The sequence below is a fragment of the Aquarana catesbeiana genome, linkage group LG05 (assembly GCF_042186555.1).
Source record: "Aquarana catesbeiana isolate 2022-GZ linkage group LG05, ASM4218655v1, whole genome shotgun sequence".
Lineage (NCBI taxonomy): Eukaryota > Metazoa > Chordata > Amphibia > Anura > Ranidae > Aquarana > Aquarana catesbeiana.
Window position 1 is genome coordinate 135,469,446 of NC_133328.1, and position 17,202 is coordinate 135,486,647.

The 17,202-nt window shown below is 37.6% G+C and overlaps 1 protein-coding gene across 2 annotated transcripts in view; it reads left to right on the forward strand.

Annotated features, from left to right (window-relative positions):
- KCNH8 (potassium voltage-gated channel subfamily H member 8) overlaps nucleotides 1-17,202 on the forward strand; it is a 1,076,212-nt gene that overhangs the window by 804,766 nt on the left and 254,244 nt on the right. Inside the window, exons 11-12 of one of the 2 annotated variants that reach the window (XM_073630214.1) lie at nucleotides 8,958-9,172; nucleotides 15,428-15,466. In XM_073630214.1, coding sequence (XP_073486315.1) covers nucleotides 8,958-9,172; nucleotides 15,428-15,466 — 254 coding nt within the window. The remainder of the gene's footprint in view (nucleotides 1-8,957; nucleotides 9,173-15,427; nucleotides 15,467-17,202) is intronic. The other variant, XM_073630215.1, reaches the window with a different exon arrangement.

Sequence of the window (17,202 nt, forward strand, 5' to 3'; positions counted from 1 at the left end):
GCTGGAAGATGCGCAGCGATTTGAAGGCTCCGATGTTGGTTCCCGGGTTGAGGAAGGGCATAACTTCAGCCTAGAGAGACGAGGTGCACAGAAGGACAAGAAACTGGCAGTCATGCATCACAGCAGGGCCTGTTCCTGCTCCCAACAAGAGTATCTGTGAGGTGTTACAGTGTTGAGGCACCACCACCACCCAAGGCCCAATTTTTCTGCCCCTGTTTAACAGGGGCATTTAATTACAACTTTTGATATAATATTTCAGAGCAGGGCCCATTCCTGCCCCCAACAAGAGTAACTGTGAGGGCTTTCAGTCTTCTGGTACCACCAACACCTAAGGCCCAATTTTCTGCAGAGTATATAGGGCAGACCGTATAGTATACAGTGGGGCGGAAAGTATTCAGACCCCCTTAAATGTTTCACTCTTTGTTATATTGCAGCCATTTGCTAAAATCATTTAAGTTCATTTTTTTTTCCTCATTAATGTACACACATACACACATATTGACAGAGAAACACAGAATTGTTGACATTTTTGCAGATTTATTAAAAAAGAAAAACTGAAATATCACATGGTCCTAAGTATTCAGACCCTTTGCTGTGACACTCATATATTTAACTCAGGTGCTGTCCATTTCTTCTGATTATCCTTGAGATGGTTCTACACCTTCATTTGAGTCCAGCTGTGTTTGATTATACTGATTGGACTTGATTAGGAAAGTCACACACCTGTCTATATAAGACCTTACAGCTCACAGTGCATGTCAGAGCAAATGAAAATTATGAGGTCAAAGCAACTGCCTGAAGAGCTCAGAGACAGAATTGTGGCAAGGCACAGATCTGGCCAAGGTTACGAAAAAATTGCTGCTGCAGTTAATGTTCCTAAGAGCACAATGGCCTCCATAATCCTTAAATGGAAAACGATTGGGACAACCAGAAGCCTTCCTAGAGCTGGCCATCCAGCCAAACTGAGCTATCGGGGGAGAAGAGCCTTGGTGAGAGAGGTAAAGAAGAACCCAAAGATCACTGTGGCTGAGCTCCAGAGATGCAGTCGGGAGATGGGAGAAAGTTGTAGAAAGTCAACCATCACTGCAGCCCTCCACCAGTCGGGGCTTTATGGCAAAGTGGCCCGATGGAAGCCTCTCCTCAATGCAAGACACATGAAAGCCTGCATGGAGTTTGCTAAAAAACACCTGAAGGACTCCAAGATGGTGATAAATAAGATTCTCTGGTCTGATGAGACCACGATAGAACTTTTTGGCCTTAATGTTAAGCAGTATGTGTGGAGAAAACCAGGCACTGCTCATCACCTGTCCAATACAGTCCCAATATTGAAGCATGGTGGTGGCAGCATCATGCTGTGGGGGTGTTTTTCAGCTGCAGGGACAGGACGACTGGTTGCAATCAAGGGAAAGATGAATGCGGCCAAGTACAGGGATATCCTGGACGAAAACCTTCTCCAGAGTGCTCAGGACCTCAGACTGGGCTGAAGGTTTACCTTCCAACAAGACAATAACCCTAAGCACACAGCTAAAATAACAAAGGAGTGGCTTCACAACAACTCTATGACTGTTCTTGAATGGCCCAGCCAGAGCCCTGACTTAAACCCAATTGAGCATCTCTGGAGAGATCTAAAAATGGCTGTCCACCAACGTTTACCATCCAATCTGACAGAACTGGAGAGGATCTGCAAGGAAGAATGGCAGAGGATCCCCAAATCCAGGTGTGAAAAACTTGTTGCATCTTTCCCAAAAAGACTCATGGCTGTATTATATCAAAAGGGTGCTTCTACTAAACACTGAGCAAAGGGTCTGAATACTTAGGACCACGTGATATTTCAGTTTTTCTTTTTTAATAAATCTGCAAAAATGTCAACAATTCTGTGTTTTTCTGTCAATATGGGGTGCTGGGTGTACATTAATGAGGAAAAAAATGAACTTAAATTATTTTAGCAAATGGCTGCAATATAACAAAGAGTGAAAAATTTAAGGGGGTTTGAATACTTTCCATCCCCACTGTATATAGTGCTGTTCAGAGTATATAGTGCCTGGGGGCCTGAGGGACCCCCACGCCATTTTTTGTGTCTCATAGACTTTAATGGTGTTCATGTGTTTGAACAAACTTTTTGCCTGTTCGCATGTCCTGCTGCAAACCGAACTGGGGGGTGTTCGTCTCATCCCTAGTTATAAACAGTGAATCACATTCTGTGCCCATATAAACTCACAAAGGGTTTGATTTACTAAAGGCAAAATGTTGCTTCAGAGCTTAACAAATGAGGTAAGGCTTCACTTTGCAAAGAATACCCAATTACGTGCAAGGAAAATTAATAGAAAACGGCATTTTTGCTTGCATATGATTGATGATGGAATGGATCATTTACTAAGCTCTGGAGCAACTGCACTTGCAGAGTGCAACTGTACTTTGCAATGTGCAGTCATTTTGCCTTTAGTAAATCAACCCCAAAGTGTCCATAAAGTACACAAACGGTATATGAACTATGAAAAATTTGTAAAAAAATATCACTCAAAAATCACTGTTTTCCATATTAATGTTATTCAGAAAATATATCCCATGTGCTCTTCACTGATGTTTACAGAAATGTGCACCCTTTCATACTGTGCTCCAACCTGCTCACCTTCACAGAAGACCTCCAAAACTACAGGAGGCTAGAAATTGCTCAAAAGATCACATAAAGGGTTACACTCTCCAATTTCTCTCCATATATGCGTTTAAAAAAGAGAAAACAGAAATCATAATGCTCACTGCAGCAAAAACAGTTACCCCATCCACTTTCCACCCAGTGCTCTAAAACTGCTCATCTTCTTTCCTAAAGACCCCAGCCTTCACTTATCAGGAGCCCATAAGTACTTGATGGATATAAAAGGATAGAGAACATCAAATCCTTGTCATGCACAGCCCAGCTCAAAGAGAAAGAGAGAATCTCATAGCGCTCATTGTAGTATGTGTTTGAAGTTTCCACACAAATAAAAGATACACATATAAGGCTTAAAATACATTAATCTCCAAATTTTTAAAAGATAGTACACACAGCACTGACAATGTATAACGCTCTGCACTGATAACGTCTTGCATACCACATCCTACATTGTGATGACGTAATCGGCGTCACTTTACTGATGCATTGAATCCATTATGGGGCTTCTTCAGAGGGTAAGTGTCCCAATGCCATTCACACCCTTATATAGCCACCTTGCCCCATAGGATAACCATGGTTACAAATAAATATCGCTCCAAGGCAGAGCCAGAGCACCTCCTCTCCACTATCTTAAAACCTGATTTGAATCAGCTGGTACTTCTAACTACTCTTATTAATTTTATAACGTATGGAGAGGTGTGCATATCTAATGAATTAGGATACACTATGCAAAACACCTGTTGTTTATTGCATGAATCTCCAATCAGCTGGTATGGTCTAATCTGCTGAGGGAACTACTATGAATGCTAGTGTCAGGAGGGCTCAGAGGCTGATTAAGTATGTTTAGAGACAATGGGAGCATGTATGTTTGTGATGTAACTGTCAGTGGGCCTTATGCTGTCATTCTGATACACTTCCAAACAAATCCAGGACAGTTAATAAGAATGCTGTAAACTGATGCAAGTATGAATGAGGCCTCTTAGTCAATAAAGAAAGCAGGCATAGGTAGAAATAATGTGTTTTAGTAACCCATAGATAATTATGAGCATAAAGAAAACATAAAAAAACTAAAAGCTCACCCTAAACCCAATCATCCTTAAAACAACTTTATGGCACTTAATGGGGTATCTTTACTAAAGGCAAATAGGTTATTTACTTTGCAAGAGTAGTTGCACTGTGCAAGGGAATATACTGCAGAACTTAGTGAATGTGGTGAAATTTCACTTTGCAAAGACTACCCAACATATTTTGAGGAAAGCAATTTTGCTTGCATGTGATTGGATGATGGACATCATCATAGCTTCATCCCATTCACTAAGATCTGGGGAAAATGCGCTTGCGCATTGCACTTTCCCTTGCAAAGTAACCAATCTGTGTTGTTTGAAGTCAGGAAAATATTATTCATATAATCAAGTCCTTGGTTGTACATACCTTACATAAAGCAGTTGATATTAAGATTTTAGCATAATTGTAGAATGATCAAAACGTGTTACCTCTGGGAATGATAGGATAGGACGTAGCCTGAGGACCAGAGCAGTAGGGAGCTTCTAGTGTGCAGAGAAAGCTGCAAGAGGTGCAGATGCGGCACATAAGCACAGGGGTGCTGTGAGGCAGTCTGAGGAACCATGCCAAAAGCCTAAGTTTAAGGCCTGAGCAACGGCAGTGCAAGAGTGAGTCAAGAGGCTAACGTTGTTTATTTTAATTTTTTGACGTGATGGTAAAAACTCCTGTGAGGGTAACCTTTCATTGTGTGGAACTTTTTACTTTCCCCTTTCAATAAAAGTGGGCCAATAAGCCCCAGACAGTATTTCTGGCTGGAATAAACTCATTGGAGGTGCACTACACTTGAGTAGTACCCCACATATCACAGTATGAATGATTTGGGTTGTTCTAAGGGCCTCTTCCCCACAACCCTTGGCTGGTGGCTGTGGGGTTCTGCAGACTGGGGGCTTATTAGAATCTGGAAGCCCCCTTAAATAATAAGTGTGCCCCCAGATGTCTGCCCTCCTCTTGTTTAAATGAGTAAGAGTATGTTGTTCCCCTACTCATTCACAAAAATAAAAGTTGTAACCTAGAAATAAAGACAACCAAATGTTTGACAAGTCCTTTATTTAAAAATAAAAAATCTCAAAAATGTTCTCATTGGAAATCCATTATCAATCACAATACCCACCTGTCACCACTTGACATCTCGCTGACAGAAAAATCCTGATGACCCAGCACATATGACCGATCCTGACAGTAACACTAGCCAAGTGACAACTGCCTGAGCTGTCATCAGCTATTTAAGGGAAGAGGCAGGGACAGTGGTGACATCATTAACCAAATATGGCCATGACTATATTTGGTCAATGTCAGTGATGTCCCTTTGTATAAAAAAACCAAAGGTTAACACTGCGCTAGAAACCTAATAATTAATTGATAGCTATAAAGGATTAACCCTTACAGACTAAAGCAAATTAAATAAACAAAAAATCAGGGATTTGACCCTAAATTACCAAAAGCAGCCAGCATCAAAAAGTCAGACACAAACTTCAGATATTAATAATAAAAAATAATGCAGCGCTAAAAGTAACCAAAAAGTGAAAAGTTGGGAAGCCTGCGGAGACGCCGTTACATTGCGATTGCCTTTATACTTGCTTATTGGATTCGTTTGTAAGTGCATTTTTTATTCATTAAATTTCTTATTGGTTGGAACGATTACACTATGGGAGCTTTTTTTGTTTTTATTCCCGGAGCCATACAGCTTTAACCGCAGATCCAGTTGCTGGTATAGGTTATTGGGAAACCTCTAATCTCCCATATGCCTGGTCAGACCGTTGTGGTCTTTTGAGTCGGTAAGGAGACTCATATTCACTTAGGTGTATTCACCTCTTGGGAGATTGGATCTTTTCATCACGGACTTTGGATTATCTTTTTTATGTTTATGAACTTTACATATATTTAAAATTGCACTAATTGTGATGGGACTTTTTTATGATCACTTTTTGGCTTGTTTGATAACATTATTTGAATGCACAATTCTTTGCACAATCTTTCAGTGGTTATAATAATCTTATGGTATGTTTTTTGTGGTATCATTTATGACATTATAGTTCACGAATTTTCCATAATAATTTTTTGTTCACAAACAAAAAATTTTCTTTTCACTTTTTGGTTACTTTTAGCGCTGCATTATTTTTTATTAGTGATGTCCCTTTGCCTAAAAGACAGTGACAGCAGGAAGCTGTCATATATAAGCGATAGAAGTACCTTGCTATATATTATGCTCAGCTCCTGCTGAACAGGGAACCAAATGGGCATTGTCCAAACACCTGAACAGCTATCCATACTATTATCCACATAATATTCATATTGTTTCACTAAATTTACAGGGTAACAACTGGGTTTGCAAAAGCAGTAGATGCACACAAAGTAAATTTATATTATCTGTGGCTATTGAAGAAATGAAAGCTCTTATGCCTAAAGTTCAGTTTTTACCTAGCCTGGAAAAACATTACACACAGGTTGGATATTCCTCATTTGTTTTTCCTTTGTGTATTCTCTTCTACAACCAGATATTTGGATCAAATACTTTGTGCATTTTAGATTTTTAAAAAAAACTATAATTTGAATTTTGCAAGTAAACAAACAAAAAAAATCATACGTATAGTAGTTACAAAATTTAAAGAAGTAACACAACCATCAAGTACAACGTAACAGTTCTTACAAAACAAACCCAAGCTGATTCAGTGTGGATTATTTTATATATATATATATATATATATATATATATATATATATATATATATATATATATATATATTATATAAAATAAATGTGATCCTAGCTTCTTTATTTTTAACTGTATAATCCAAATTCCATTGAAAAGTGAAATGAGATAAGTAATTCTACAATTTGAAATGAAATCTAAAGACAAAAGTGTAGATATGCGTATCTAGGTTGCCTAATCACTGCTGGAGGTTAATTGATTTGCATTAGAAAGACTGAGAAAGTCATTTTTTATCTGTCATGCAGTTTGTAACTTTTACAATAAAGCACTATATGTAACATAGGAATCTTAGAAATAGTTTAGCTTCTCTAAAATGCTTCCTTAATGTATTTTTATCATTATAATCATAGATTAATAGTCTTGTGTGCCATTGGGAATATTCAGACTGAGCACAGGGGGGTTGTGCTTCAGGAACTCACACACGGCAAATTAAGTTAAAGAGGTTCTAAAGCCTAAGCAGTTTTTTTGAGAATGCATTAAAGAATAAAATGCTCCGCTTTGTGTCCCCCCATGCCATTCCTAAACGCTTACCTGACTATTCCACCGATCCAGTGCCGTGCCCATCTGCAGAACCACTGCTGTCTCTTTCTCTTCTCACAGGAGACTCTGAGAGCAGCTGGAACCATTGGCTCCTGTTGCTGTCAGTCAAGGGAGCAGCGGGGCATGTACGAGCCACACTGTGTGTGTCTATATGTCTATGCAAGGATGCCTCCTCAGCATATGGCTTGCTGAGGGAGCACTCATAAGAAGAAGGGGTGGAGAGCACCAGCAGGGGACTCCAGAAGAGGAGGTAAGCTGGTAAGGGGCAACTCTGTGCAATACCTATTGCACAGAGCAGGTAAGTATAACACAGTAAAACATGGGGCTAATTTATAACTGTATCCTGTTGAGTTCACTTTTTGGACAGAACTCTGTGATTTGAGGAAAGATGATCATGTAGCTTTGACAGGTCATGTGACAGGGCTTTCTTCCTTTTTTATTGTTTACAACTACCTAATAATTTTATTATGCTTCACCATCTTCAGACTCCAGTGCCAGCAAGGCTCAATACACATTTGCACATTTGTGAACCACATAGATGTATTTTATAAATGTGCAGAGCATTTTTATTTTTTAAAGCACCAATATGGTAGGGGTACAGTTGCTTTATAAATAACAGTACATCTAGGCCTCCTAAAGTGGTTAATGGTTTACGTATTTCATAACTACTTGTCCATCTGACAGCACCCTATCTTTTTGATAGGCTACTGAACATTACACTGAGAGTTGGGGCAGGGAGCATGTACATTATTCTCTGCCCACAATGTAACTACAGTAGGTGGAAAGCACCCCAAGCAGTACCGGAGGTCTCTCAATGTTGACAACTCTGTAGTATACATCCTCCAGGCTAAACTAGGATAACAAAATGCAAAAAAAAATACTTAATGTGATCATTTCTTATGTACACAACTACTTCAATAGCAACAACTAGAGACAAAAAGTAAAGCAAAAACAGAACTATAAGCAACAAAACTGTTATTTTACAGTTATTTCTGAAGACAAGGTTTGGTAAAATTACAAATTATGCATTTTTGTCCAAGACCAGCAGCATAATGCTAAGCATTGTACGGTTTTTGCCAGAAATTGCCATTATGAGATATAGGGAGTTATTTACTAAAGGCAAATCCACTTTGCAAACTACAAGTGCAAAGTGTAATTGAAATTGCACTGAAAGTGCAATTGGAAGGGCAGTCGCTGGAGATCCAAGGGGGACATGCAAGGAAAATAAAAAACAGCATTTTAGCTTGCACATGATTGGATGATAAAATCAGCAGAGCTTCCCCTCATTCTTACCAATTATCTATGCAGTATCTTATGACCTTAAAATATTGCTTTTGCCACTGTAGAAGAGATAAAATCACATACAATCATTGAATGTCAAAAGAGTGAATTTAGCTGTGCCCTGCTTTACTGGAAATTGACCTGTATAAATACAAGGCAAAGTAATAGGTTTGTTGTAGAGGAGAGGCCCTGACCAGTCAATACTCACTTTCTCTAAGCAGGCCAGGAGTCACAGGGACAAGTGCTGCCAAAAGCTTCCATGTGACAGTGTTCAAGTCTGATGATTGGTTGTTCAGTAACCGAACACCACATTGTGAAAACGTCTGTGGAAAGTAATGTGTTCCCCCTTTTTCTAGAATTTCTGAACAATTTTGTGGCATGACAGAACATCACAGGAAGGATAAGCAAAAGGAAAATACTGAGTGAGTTAGGCCCCTTCTCTGAAGTAAACTTGTTATTTGCCTAGTATGAACAAAATACAGGTTTGCTTTAATTACCTAATCAAGGTAAAAAAGTAACAGAAATGTTCTCTAAACTCTATTGGTTATGAGCTTCACTATATTTTAGCTGCAGGTAATATTCCAGTACAAATAAAGCCAAAGAGCCTCTGAACTAGAAGTAAAAATAATCCATAAATAGATATCTACAATACAAGTCTTGCTATGACACTCTGCCAGTGCAGTATTTTGTTGATGTGGCTTTTTATACTTACAGGTAAAGGAGATTTAATTGGAGCAACTTTATCAATTAAAGATCAAGTAATAAAAACCAATGCGGATGTGAAAGCCTTGACCTACTGTGATCTACAGTGTATTATTCTCAAAGGCCTTTATGAAGTTCTGGACTTTTATCCAGAATATGCACATAAATTTGTAGAAGACATTCAGCAAGATCTTACATATAATCTTCGGGAGGGTCATGAAAGTGATGTAAGTATATATGTTAATGACCATAAATCATGACACAAATCTTCTGTCAAGCTTGATTACTTGCTACATCATTAATAGCATTATTTCTATTTTTTTCCTTTTCAATTATTTTTATTACATTTTTAATAAAACATAAAAACATTCCATTTCTATTCAATTCAATCCCATATAAATATATACAAGTGTATACAAAACATTCATAATAAACAGAACATAGAGCACAATCAACATAACTATGGAGCCATCTCATAATATACTCCATCATATTAGAGGTATTCCATTGTGTTAGAGGTATTCCATCATCCCACGCCACCCAGCCCCCCCCCTGCGATGGGACAAAACAAGGAAAAAAAAGGGGGGGGGACACAATCACACCCCCTAGTATTACCCTCACTTATTTCCTATATCCTATAGTATTTTTTTTCATATGTTTTTCTTGTTCCCACTAAGTCTGTTTCATTACTATTTGTGTATTACAGAATATCAAAATGTTAATTTTACTCTAAGATGACACAGAATTGACAAAATACAAAAACAAGTAAAAATGTGTTTTGTTTTTTTTTCACAAGAAATGTGTTTTAGGTAGAAATTCGCCTTTAATTTCCAAGTAACTATAACTATATCTCATTGTGTCTCAGCGTTCTTTTAGGGTTTTGTTCTCTTGTGTTTGAGTGAAAGTGGGTTTGTTTAATATTAGCATCAGCATGGTAGTTTCTTAATCTGCATTTAACTGTATCTTCAGCTTAAGTTTGGGGTGAAATGCAATCTACCTATACAGTAATTTGTAAAAGTAATTTGCAGACAAGGATATACGTGAAGAATGGGCATGGGTTAAGTGCTATAGCTTAATAAATAGTTTAAATTTAATTTAATTACTTAACCCATTCATTACTATGCATTCGGGAGGCACATGGGTGTTTTGTCCACCATATGTTTTGGATTACCACAATGTATGTAGTTCATGGATGTAGTTCAGTATGTAGTGCATGTGTATGCTATGTTTGTGTAATTTATGTGTGTGTGTGTGGGGGGGGGGGGTATTATATTTCTGTTTTTGTTTATTATTTTATTTTTTTTGTACTGTGGGAACTTTGAAGCAATATCACAGTCTGTTCAGTTTTGAGATAAAGAAAGAGATTGAGAACACAAAGCTCAGTGTGGTGCGCTTTCTTGTTAATTCTCAAACTGAAGAAATAGTAAGCATATCATTCATGTTTACTATCTATTGAGTTATAAATGAACACTGAAGTGTTCAGTATTGAGCACTTGTGTTCATTCAGAAAATTGAAGGAACTATCTTGAACATATTAACTAACCCTCCACTTGCCATTCTGAGCAGATCAGATCCTGTTCACCACTGCATGTTCCACTTTGTGCCCCTTCCACAACCTTCTGTCTCTGCTGGTTCTGTACAGGTAGGGGGAGAGCAGCAGGAATCAGAGAGCATGTTTGCAGGGGACATGAATGGGAGTTGATTGTCACCACTTTGACATCTAGAGGAAGACAGATACACAAACTATTGAGAGGATATCTTGCCACCAGAGACCCCATGACATACAGTATAAGAAGCTAGTGGGTAATTCAGGTGAAGAAGCTTTAAAATGCAAATATAAAACCTGGATATGTGATTTTATTTAGTTTACTGTTCTATACTTATATAGATATGGCCTTGAGCATATTTAGACAATTAAGAATGTTAAGCCTGACTCAAAAAGGAATGAGAATCTCATTATTTGTTTCTTAATATCTATGAAGGAGAAAACTACATTTTTTTATGTCCTGTGCTCCATGACAACTTAGAACTGCCAGTCTGGAAGTTTAATTAAGTCTTATGGGAATAAAGGGTTGAGTGTAATCCAAGTATCAACAAATGTCAATTTTTTACAAAAAGGATGTATAAACATTTTCAACACAGATCATCCATTCTTCGTTCTTACATTTATAATAAATCATATTTAAATTGAGCCAAAGGGGAGGAAATTAGTGTCCTGGGAAAAAATATGCCATCTTACTGTGTAATTTAAGGAAGGTCAACCATAAAAATTAAGATTTCAAGAGCTAGTAATGCCAAACTGAGTCAAGGAGCACTTTTTTAGGAAGCCAGGGAAAGGACTTTTATTGATATAAAAATGGCAGCATCCGTTAAAGGATAAGTTCACCTTTTGTAACGTGTTACGTACATATTCATGTAACATGTTACAGATGCACTAGCCTCCCCCCCTCCCGATCCCCCATTTTGACAATTTTTAAAAAACACAGACATGTGGGGCCCTGCACGCCCAGCTATGTAATTCATTCACAATGCATTGAGTCTTCCTGTCAGGGTGTAACTGGCTGCTCCTATGAGGTACAAGCAGGCAGCTTACACAGACTGTATGTTAGAACCCTGCATTGTGCAATGCTTAGCAACCCTTCAGATTAGATAGATAGATAGATAGATAGATAGATAGATAGATAGATAGATAGATAGATAGATAGATAGATAGATAGATAGATAGATAGATAGATAGATAGATAGATAGATAGATAGATAGATAGATAGATAGATAGATAGATAGATAGATAGATAGATAGATAGATATGGCATCCCTCTCTGCTATAAAACTTCTGCAATATGATTACAGCTTGAACCAATGACTACCAACACAGCTGTATTTATGCTAGAAAAAACATAAACATATCCCCTTAGATTACCAGTGCATGCTTTAACATTTCCAAATTGATTCATTGAGCTCTTTAGAGCTCTTGGATACACAGCCGAACTACCTTGTATATAGCCTAACAAAACATACAGTATATGAAAAAAAAATTCCATTCCATTTGGATTGAAAAGATGCAAATAAACATTGCAAGGTCCTTGCTCAGGTGGAAAACTCTTGCATCATATACAATACATATAAAATGTATTATATTGTAATCAGATTGATGAACTAACAGGATTGTAACTCCTAAACCTAAAGACATGATTTACAAAAGTTTAAGCTGAGATAGAATGAGATGAAGCACATTGAAAATGTTTTATCTAATCATCAAGGCATATGAAAAAATATAACTTTTTCACTTGATTGGATGCTTGAAAAGAACACAGATGCACTCGGGAAAAGTGAATTATAACATTAAAGGAACATGACAGTCAAATATTAACAAACACACTGGGGGAATTTAATGATGCATTTATGACTATTTTCTAGTAGTAGTTTCCTTTAGTAGTTTCCTAATTCAGGCAAGCATTTGTGCCAGTTTCAGCAGCATTACCAACTTGTGTGCCAAATTCAGGTAGTCCTAACTACAGAAACTTTAAGAACCTTTTGCTATGAAAGGGACATATTCTTAAAGAATTACCACCAATTCACAGATTAGGAAACTGCTGGTAATTAAGACCAGCTCTGATCTTGCATACAGGGAGATACCAGTGCTCAGAGTAGGGCATGTGTGTGTGGGGAACCTGTCATGCATGAAACAGCTTCTAATACAGGACTCTATCACTGACCTCATTCAGCTGTTTGTATTCAGATGATGACATTATCCAAATATGACAATCCCCGTATTTGCTAAATTATTTGAGTCACAGAGGAGATGGAGCTGAGGGGGAACTTGGTAGGCTTTTATTGAGGAAAAGTACAGGAAGGACTTCATAAAATAAAAATTGTATTAATTTTTAGCCCAGTGAACAGGCTAGGGTCTAAGAAAACATGTAAGCTGAAGAGCTGGATTATACGAATGGTGGGGGTCACCTAATGGCTATACAGTATGTTGTGATAACAACTGTAGCTTAACAGTATGCATATTTGGGCAAATAAAAACGGTACAGGTATATGAATAAATAGCAATTTGTCTAGGATTCATCTCTAACAATGTACATCAAGCTAATTTTCTCTGGTTGTAAGATGTAAAGAAGAAAACTACTAAACACAATTTTCTGTAAACTGGCAAAGTATCATAACCTGAAAGCAGCCTTTTCTGTAGAAATAACAATTTAAAAAATAGAAATAAAGGAAATGGAAAAAAATACAGCTTTATTGGCAGAATCAACAAGTATGTTTCAAGGGGAACCAGAAAAAAAAACATAATTATTGAGTCAATGCTATTGACAGACTGCATCATATATGATATTTTTTTTTTTTTTTTTTAGCCCATAGTTTGCCTTTAGCTTTACAACTTTCTATTTCACTCTTTTATACACACATTAGGTAAAATCAAGCAAAATTTAACAAAATAGGACCACGTGTTAAAGTTAAAACAAACAGGTGTGCTTTATCAGTCATACACATGTGAAGTAATTAACAAAATAAGACCATTGTGTTCACAAATACCATAAGAGATTGGTGCCTCTCCAAGCCTGAAGTATCAGTCTCTCAGGTTTACACTCTGTATTCAGGTGCCGGCAGATATAGAGCACATCTCGTTTAAAGATATATTATTTGGCACACAGACACCACTGCGCACTGTATTCAACTCTAGTGTAGGGTAAATGAAAGATAGGCTTCAGCTCAAATCCCTGCCCATCAGTCATGCCCCTCTGACATTTTTCACTCACATTGGGCTTAAAGTGATTGTAAACCTTCCTGTTTTTTTTTTTTAAATAACAAACATGTTATACTTACCTCCACTGTGCAGCTCGTTTTGCACAGAGTGGCCCTGATCCTCCTCTTCTGGGGTCCCTCGGTGGCTCTCGTAGCTCCTCCTCGCATCAGATAACCCCCTAGGAGAAGTGCTCGCCCAGGGGGGTTACCGTGTGGGTGCTACCGAGTCCAGCATTTGTGTCCATAGACACGAATGCCTGACTCGGCCCTGTCCCCCAGCACCCGTGTCATTGGACTTGATTGACAGCAGGCAGGACCCCACGCAGAGAGGGAGAGCGCATCTCCGCCAAGGGAATTACGGGGCTCAGGTAACTAAAATGGGGGGGCTGGGGGGCCGGTCACTGCCAGAAGTTTTTTCACCTTAATGCATAGGATGCATTAAGGTGAAAAAACACAAGGGTCTACAACCCCTTTAATCATCGATTAGACCGGTATGTCATATAAGTCCATTGTGTGGACTTCCATAATGCAGTAGAGGGTCTATGTTTCTCTATGCAAGTTGTGCTGTTTATCAGAATGTTGACTGGATATAGGAGCACATAGACAGAAAACTTCTCAGGATGTAAGCCACTAAACTGTGCCTTGGCTTCTCTATGATTTCAAGGTTGGTAAATTAAAGGTTTGCTTAGCTTGGCTTTTATATACTTTTATATACTGGAATGGAGTTGACATCATGAGGGAATTCAGGCTGCCAATCTTGACCTTCTGAAAATCCTAGTTGTCTAGGTTGTCATGCCAATTCTCTGACTTTAGTCCAAGTACTGACCAGAATAAGCATGTAGAAAGACAGTTTTGAACTTACTTGTCGCTTACATGTTCTGAGTCAGTGACTTGAACACAATGATCAGCATTTCTTGCATGACAGCTAGTATGTTCAAATATTTATATAAAAAGGTGCACTTCCTATATACTAGCCTATGTGTGTACAAGTGTATATTTATTGGTTACTTTGATGTAGTGATTTTGATATCAATTTGCATATTTATTTACTGATTGATTTATTAATGGTTTAAAAATGCACCAGCACCTGTGGTTTATTTATGGTTTATATATGCACTAGCACTTTTTAGGTATTTGCACAATTTAATATTGATTGTTATAAAATATGATTTTTTTCCTATGGTATTGATTTATTTATTATTTTGTACACACATAGGTTAGAATATACAAAGCACACCTGTTTATATAAATAGTTATTTCCGTTTCTTGTATTCAAACATTCAGTGTGCGCAATCCAAACATACACTAAGTGCAAAAACTATCTATTCACATATATAGTATGTTCAAATAGTTTAGTAAGGGCTGCCTGTATAATCTCACATACCAGTTTTGCTTTAAGGAGAGAAATTACTTTAAAGGTGAAGGCGTTCAATGAGTCTATTTTCAAAATGGAGTATGAGACTTTCAGAAACATTCTCTGATGGATAACCATCCCGGGCCATACATTTTAAGTGGAAGTGATTGGTTCTCCCCAACAAATGTTTGTTAAAATCATTTTCTCTGCTTTATAAATAGACTCCAAGTATTTGTCAGTGGCACAATAACTGTCAGGTTTCAGTTCAACACTTAAGAACAGTGCCATACAAGTGCAGTTCATATAAGATGGATTACATTCTGCATATTCTCTGTTTTAAATTAACTAAGAATTATTTTCTTTTTTGTTTTATTTTAGAGAATGTCAAGACTCTCTTGCAAATCAACTTTGTCACAGGTACAAAACATAGGGTGGTGTCCTGCAATCAATGTTAGAATTCAACATTAACAGCCTTATTCATGAAAGTTTTTTTTACTCTAATATATAATATACATTTTATAATTTACATTTACATTTTTATTTTTTTTTCTAGCACTGACACAAAATATAAAAAAGTTTATTCTAATATTAAACATTTTATAAGGCTACGTCTAAATTTAAATGTGTGTACTTTTATTCCTTACCAATTAACTAATGTTAACAAAATGAATATAGGTCTTTATAATCAAGAAGATTTTTATTTTTTTTTATTTTATATACCTATACAATAAAACTTTAGATTTTACCCATGTTAATACTTAAGGCTTTTATGAATATGGCTTTAAAAGGACCATAACCCCCCCCCCCCCAACAAAAAAAAATCTGTTTACTAATATCTTTGTATGGTATATATTTCGTATTAAGGGATGGCTGTATATAATTTCTTGTTACAGGATTACATTTAGATTAAATTTAGTTTCCATGAAGATATACATCATTCTGGCCATAGACAGGCTACATTTTAATTTCTATTAACTTTACTTAAGATTCAATCTTTTATTCCAAGAACCTCAGCGTTTATGGGGTTGAAGTATTTAAGAATATAACATGTACACAACAAAGTGAAGGTTGAAATCATGCATTCTGAAAAGCCTAAAATCAATTCAACTGTCTCTAATAAACTAGGTTAGTCAAGTGCCTCTTATATTCCAGACATTCAAAATTCTGAGGACAGTGTAAACATTTTACTCATCCAGAAAATTACGTGATGAAAAAAAGAAAAAAGAAAATACTTCAGTTGGAAGGAATGCTTTGCTTTCCTTATGAAGTTCTCTTCAAGTCTTTGGAGAACACCAAAACATTCTGAGATTTGTTGGGTTAGGTGAAATATAAACCTGTCTATGGCCAGTGTCATACGTCAGCCTGTAGAGGTCACTATTAGGGATGAGCTTCGTGTTCGAGTCGAACCCATGTTCGACTCGAACATCGGCTGTTCGATCGTTCGCCGAATTGCGAACGTTATGGGCCGTTCGCGCTAAATTCGTGTGGCGCGTCACGGCCCATAATTCACTGCGGCATCGCAGTGCATTGCTGGCTGATGATTGGCCAAGCATGCACTATGACCCGCATGCTTGGCCAATCACAGCGCTGTCAGTAGAGAGAGCTGTAATTGGCCAAAGCCAGGGTGGCTTTGGCCAATTACGGCTCAGGGCATTTAGTACACACCCCACACTATATAAGGCCGCCTGCACGGCGGCCCTGTGTAGTGTGTGTTCCGGTGTGCTGAGAGATAGAGAGAGAGAGAGACAGTGTCATTTGATTTGAGTTAGATAGATTAGGCAGAACAGTCAGTCAGTTAGCTGCACTTACAGTGTATTGTGTATATATATGCATCCCAGGTGTTGCATATATATATATACACTGTATTCAGTTTAGCTAGATCCGTTCCTGTTATCTTCTATCTAGACTATTTACATTTAATGCAGTGCGTCCTGCTCACAGTGTTCAGCTAGATCCGTTCCTGTTATCTTCTAGACTATTTACATTTAGTGCAGTGCGTCCTGCTCACAGTGTTCAGCTAGATCCGTTCCTGCTATTTACATTTAGTGCAGTGCGTCCTGCTCACAGTGTTCAGCTAGATCCGTTCCTGTTAAATTCCTACTGACCGGCAGGCTTGTCTGGTTACAGTATATAAAGCTACCTGAAGAAAATTA